Source organism: Melanerpes formicivorus, unplaced genomic scaffold (genome assembly GCF_026170545.1).
Source record: "Melanerpes formicivorus ecotype bairdi unplaced genomic scaffold, bMelFor1.0.p_v2 SCAF_5, whole genome shotgun sequence".
Classification (NCBI taxonomy): Eukaryota; Metazoa; Chordata; class Aves; order Piciformes; family Picidae; genus Melanerpes; species Melanerpes formicivorus.
The window spans coordinates 8773013-8779012 of record NW_027142357.1 but is presented as its reverse complement, the minus strand read 5'-3'; the positions used below and the strand labels follow the sequence as shown (position 1 = coordinate 8779012).

The 6000-nt window shown below is 37.2% G+C and overlaps 1 protein-coding gene across 1 annotated transcript in view; it reads right to left on the bottom strand.

Annotated features, from left to right (window-relative positions):
* Positions 1–511: 511 nt before the first annotated feature.
* The window catches only part of SPAG16 (sperm associated antigen 16), a 38267-nt gene continuing 32778 nt past the window's right edge, over positions 512–6000 (bottom strand). The window contains exons 9-10 of the mRNA XM_068138000.1: positions 1720–1837; positions 512–1584 (exon numbers count right to left, since the gene is read on the bottom strand). Of these exons, the coding sequence (XP_067994101.1) occupies positions 1752–1837 (86 nt within the window). The 3' untranslated portion in view covers positions 512–1584; positions 1720–1751. The remainder of the gene's footprint in view (positions 1585–1719; positions 1838–6000) is intronic.

Below are 6000 nucleotides of genomic sequence, written 5' to 3'. Positions count from 1 at the left end.
GTCCCTTCCAACCTCAGCCCTTCTGTGATTCTGTGAAGTGACTTATTTAGGTCTAACCTTTTTGACTAAACTGTTGAGTTTACATCAGCAGTGTAGTTCAATAAATATGCTCAAGACAGTTCTGTGAGCATGGTTTAAACAATTGTAACTCACCTTTTCACCTTCTACACACTCATCATCCTCTCTGCCGTTTATTTCTGACAGCCTAAGAAAAAGGATCATTCACAAGCAGTATCTGAGACAGCATCCTGAGAAATAACAGATTCAGGAAATGTGAAGCAAAAGAAAGGTATTGTTCCATTGCTGGAAAAGATTGCCTAGTGATGGTAACATCCAATGCATTCAAACATGCCCATATTTTCTAATGTCTTATTTCTGGAGTTACTCCAGTTTTCTAATTCATTGATTAAATAAAGTCATCAGGGGCTCTGCTAGGACTCATTTGGGAAACCTAAGATCTGCAGAAACACAGATGCTTGCCAGAACCCTTCAACTAACAGTGCTCATGAATTTGAAAGAACAAGAGAGTCAGACAAACACACTACCTGTGTAGAGTTCATATATTATGGGGTGAATAATAACTGCACTGAAGTTCACTGTAAAAATCTTGATGACTACAGTAGAAACAGGGACAAAAAGTAAGATTTTGTAAGCCAAGAAATACTCATCTGTCCACAAGTCAGAATGAAAAGAAGAGATATATGTCAGAGTCTAAGATGGAAATTTCTAAACACTGACAGAAAAACAGGGAAAGTGGAGAAGGACTGCCTGGTGGGTGCCTCAGAAACAATCAAACGCTAATAGGTAAGGAGATATGGAAAATTATTTCCAGTATGTGGTGAGAAATGTTTCAGAAAGCAACAGAATATGTAATTAATGTTTTTAATTTGGGGCTTGAAAGAATGCAAAGAGATAAAAAGAGAAATAAAATGTCTTGTTTGTCAGAGGAGAGTTGTCAGATAGAATAAATGCCTTTGCAAAACCAGACAGAAATAAACAAAAGAATAACAATCACCACAGATTTTTGTGGTGATTCCCAGACAAAAATAAGCTAGTGTAGCAGTTTTAAGACTTAAAAAAATGTTAGATATTAGGATGCTTTTCACTGACTTGGAAAAGTAAAAAGCACCATTATATAGGCCCAAATGCAACTCCAATAAATCAATCAAGTAGAATAAAGTAAAGAAAGAAAAATACATTTCAACAGTAAAAAAAGAAAACAAAACAAAAAAAAACCAAACCCCACCCAAAGTAATCAGGGATGATTTTTTATTTCCACAACCTCAAAACTGGAACGGCCACATGCATTTGGTGTTTAGAAACTTCCACTGACTATCAAGTAATGACCAAATTCTTTGCCGTTCTCTCCTGGATGTTACAGCTTTTAAACCCAGCTGCAATGGATACACTGAAATGCTTGAAAGTGTTTGTACACAGTATGGAACAGGTCAGGACTTCTCCAGTTTACAAAAGAAAGAGAACAGAATAACAAGCAGGTGCTCTTCCTCTGCAGGGTGATTACATCAGACTTGAAAAGTAGCTTGCTAGCTTCAATTCATCAGTTTCCAATTATTCCCTGAAAAACTGCAATAGAAAATAATATAAAAAATAAAAGCCTTGTTATCTACACCACAACTTAGAAGCTGAAAGTCTACTTTGAAACTGAGCAACTGGAAAGAATGCTGCATACCTCTGTGTGTTTCTTGTCTACTGTCTTACCTTCATCTGTGACTGGTGAAGAGCTTTCAGCATCAAGGATTTTTCTTTTGCCTGGCTTCCCGAAGAGCTTTCTGGGTAGGACCTTCCAGCCCTTCCTCCATTTCACATTTGTGACCCACTTATAAAACAAAATCAACAGTAATATAATCAAAATGCATTTTTTCACTCACTCTTCTGGAATATTTCTCTTTACTTAATATTAGCTAGACATGTGAAATTCTATGAGAAACACTCTTTTATAAGAGAATATTCAGCTTACTGTGCCATCCATATTTAGTATTCCAAGACTATACAGAACTCTGCTCCACAAATTACTTCAGAGTGACCAATTTCAGCTCACCTAATGGTACCCCAGATTTTGCCCCCATAATACAGCATTGATTTTGAATATTGCAGTACAATGTCACAGTAAAATGGTTGCAATTCTTCACTCAGACCCAGAAGAAACATCACCTCACTGCATCATACCTACTATCTGCTCCCAAAGCACTGTTCCAATTTACAGCCTTCATTTTGCTTCCCTGCACTTTCTCCCAACCCATCTTTCAACCAAGGAGTTACTTTTGAACCGGCAACTAAGCAAAGAAATCCTAAGCAGGTAGTATTGCTGCAAGTGAACAGAAAAGGCTGAAAGGAGCATAAGGTGCCATACAGCTCATGTGGGCTACTGCACAATGCATCTGCCACAATCTGGCAGAAAGAACACTACTTTCTGACATTGTCTTTGTATTAGAAGCTTACACATCTTAAGACAATTCCCTGTGGTCTTTGTATTCTGTTGCAGTACGTGTGTGTGTCTACAGAAAAGAGGGGAGAAAAAAGAATGGAATAGTGGATTCCAACAGCATTTGAGCATTTTAGTTCTTTGAAAAGAAATCTCAGACTGAAAACCACATTATACAGCTAAAATCCAGACTGAAACAAATGTACTTCACACTAAGTATTCTAAATGCTTGCTCTTGTAAAATATTTCTATTAAGATCTTGACACCAAAATACAAATTTTCTGCTTAAAGTGGAAAAAACATATCCTCTCCATTCTTGAGGAAAAAAAAAAAAAAAAGCAGATCAAGCTTCCTGGATACTATAATGTGACTGAAGCTGAACCTAATAAAAAGAATTGCGCTAACAAATTGTATGTATTCTCAGTGCTTTAAAAGCTGAAGCTGCTGTCACAGATGTCCTGAATAATAACTGTCTCTGAGGAACTGTATCCTGCAAAATTGGTTTATATGTCAAACACTTGCTACACACTCAGTAACTGCTACCTACTAGTACCTCACTCACAGTGTGTTTGTTTTCTTGGTGCTTTTCAAATACAAATACTTATAAACCAACTGAGTTATGACATTTGAAAGACTTTAAAAGTCAGTAACCATTAAAAAATGAAAGAACAAACTCTAAAAGAACTCTTTTGATTGCACTAAGATGTCAACAGCTTGTGTTTACAGACTTCCTATTCCAACTGCACTGTAGATGGAATGGGGACAACAAGCCTTAAGTACTTGAACTGGTGCATCTGAAATTTCTTTTTGCATGACCTTCTAACAGCAATTACATTAGATCAAGAAAGGAAAAGCACAGTTAACAGGCTTAGCAATGAGTTAAGTCAACCATGAGTAAAGAAACTCACTGAGTTCAACTTTTGAATATAATTGGGTAATAAATAAACAGCTGCTGTTTTTAGAAAATACAATAAATGTACTGAGCAAGTAACTGGTTTATAACATGTTTTTAGAACCAGCTGTTACAGCAGTATTCACTTTTGTTTGCAAGCAAGACATGATCAACAGCGCTTAATTCCTTCAGGCAAAAGTGGCCTTTTTTCAGAGCTCTACTTTGCACTGTGTCCTGACCTCTAAATATGGGTGGAAGTGCTCTGTTCATATACACTAGTAACTGAAATAAAAACATCAGTTATTTCTCTTTGATAACTGGATCCCTCTATCTCACATCAGGGAGGGTCAGATTTAAAACAAAACCAGCTTTTAACACACACCTTCTTACACAAAACATCCAAACCTTTAAAAAAAAAATAATCTAACTCAATATATTTCTCTCTCAGAACTGGCTACTGAATGAGCATAGCAGAGAAGCAGTCTAGAAGATGACTGAGCCTTAGTCCTAACTGCTAACAAGCTCCTCTCCAGCTATTAGAAGTCCTTCATATAAACTTTAATCAAGCAAAGTAAACAGGAAAGAAGAATTTAAACTTCTGTTCATGTTTAGAATACCTAAAGAAAGTTTTCCCTGAAAGGATTTGTGCACAAAACACTGTTTGCAAAAATAAACAGCAGCCTGGCAGTGGGACTGCAAATAAACCCTAGCAAATAAATTACATGATCTGTGTTGTGAATGCAACTCCCTTCAGTTGCTTGAAATGAATCAAGCTGAAAGCTGTTACATCAAAAGTCTAAGTAGTAAGTCCAGAATAATTGTCCTACAATAAACATTAACTACTGTTAAATTTTATTTCCAACTAGTCATTAGATACAAATCCACACTGCATACTCATGGTCAATACTGCAGAGCTTCTCTTTATTTCCCATTATGCACTTTATGACTCAAAAAGCCCCAGCATAACTCAAAACAAAAAATGAACCTACAGTGGTTGGATGTGCAGGACCTCACTGCTACTATTCTAAACTTCAAACAATTCAGCAAATCCAAAACTAACTAAAAGCTACTCTTAGTGCACTCCAGCCAAAGCCAGCATTCTAGATGTTCTCTGCAGTCATCTCAGGTTGTGGGACAGAAGCAGCACCAGGAGCAGCGAAAGGCAATCTCTTGCTGCTGGACATAGCTATTCTTGGTCCTTCATCCTCTGCACTGCAGCAAAAGCAGACAGCTGGCCAGAAAAGACATCTTACCTTGGCAAATGCTAACTTGTCAGTCTGAATGTCTGTTTTCTTATAACTAAAATGTAAGAATGTAGTAATACACAGAAGTCAGCCCTAAAAAGGCAGGAACTAAAAGAAAAAAAGCAGCTGTATGTCTCCTTACAGCAGACATTTTCAAGTCCATGAGCATTGGTTCCTTCCCAGCTAAGAACTTAAACTTAGAGCAAACATTTGTCCAGAGTCTACACCCTGCTTGCTTCTCAAGGTTGCATTTATACTGCCTCAAGAACAAGAAAACAAGAGGCAATAGGACATGACCATCTTTCAAGAAGCATCAGAAAACATCTGAATAAGAGGCAAAAATCACGCACTGAAACATCAGTATAGCCTACAAAGGGCAATAAAACGTATGTAGAATAGAGAGGGCAAAGCTCTGGAACTAAATGAAGAGTAATATTGCTTAATTTATGATACACAAGTTATGAAGCAAATTAAAGTCTTGTATAAGCACATAGGTGGCTGATGAGCTTAAAAATTTGTGTTGAAGTCTATGTGACAATTTTCTTTTCAATATTATTATTTATAAAGTGTTCCCTGCTTATTACTTTTTGGTATTATAACATTTATTTTCCACAAGTATTGAGAGCACAAGTACTGTGAACAGCAAGAGAGAGATTTTTAGAATCACTCAAACAACAAATGAAAGCATATGTAATATGAAAGTGACAGAATGGGGCAATCTATAGTGTAAAACCCTAGTGGGGGGAAGACCCCACACTGTATATCCTCAAGCCAGAGTATAATGAAAAGTTGACTGCTACATGCCCTAAAATAACATTAAACAAAAAGGCTCTTCCCTAACTCCCTATCAGAAGTAGGATTGTCATAGGTTAAATTTTAATCTGTTGCTGTTATTCAAAACCATCCTCTCTCATGCCAGCTCCAAAATGAAAATGCTGGCTGGAGTGAAGTATTATAGGGCTTAAAGGTCAGATTGTAATATTAGAGGCTTCCTGTTCTGGTTGCTGCTTTTGGGTTCCAGGGTTTTGGGTGTTGCCTCTCTTCCACTAAGACGGCAGTGCGACAAGAAGAGATGGAGGGGTAGCTCCCTGACTTAGATTTCAGCTTACTTCCTTCTGCTTGCTGCTGCTTTCTGCTGTGCTTTCTCCGAAATAAAAAAGCTAAAACAATTGTGTGTCTGTATTGTGATGATCTGATTTTGCTCAGTAAACTCTTACCCCACTCTTTCTTGTCTCAACCCCTGGTTTTGATTTAAAACCATTACAGGGATGAAAATGAGCACTATGCTTTTTAGAGGGGTAGAGGTTTACGCTTTTACTTGTAACAAGATTTAAAGCCTACAGAAGAGCACATGTAGTTCATACAGCCACACAAAGGTATTTTGAGGGCCTGTAACATGTCTTGCTGAGGAGACACATAGT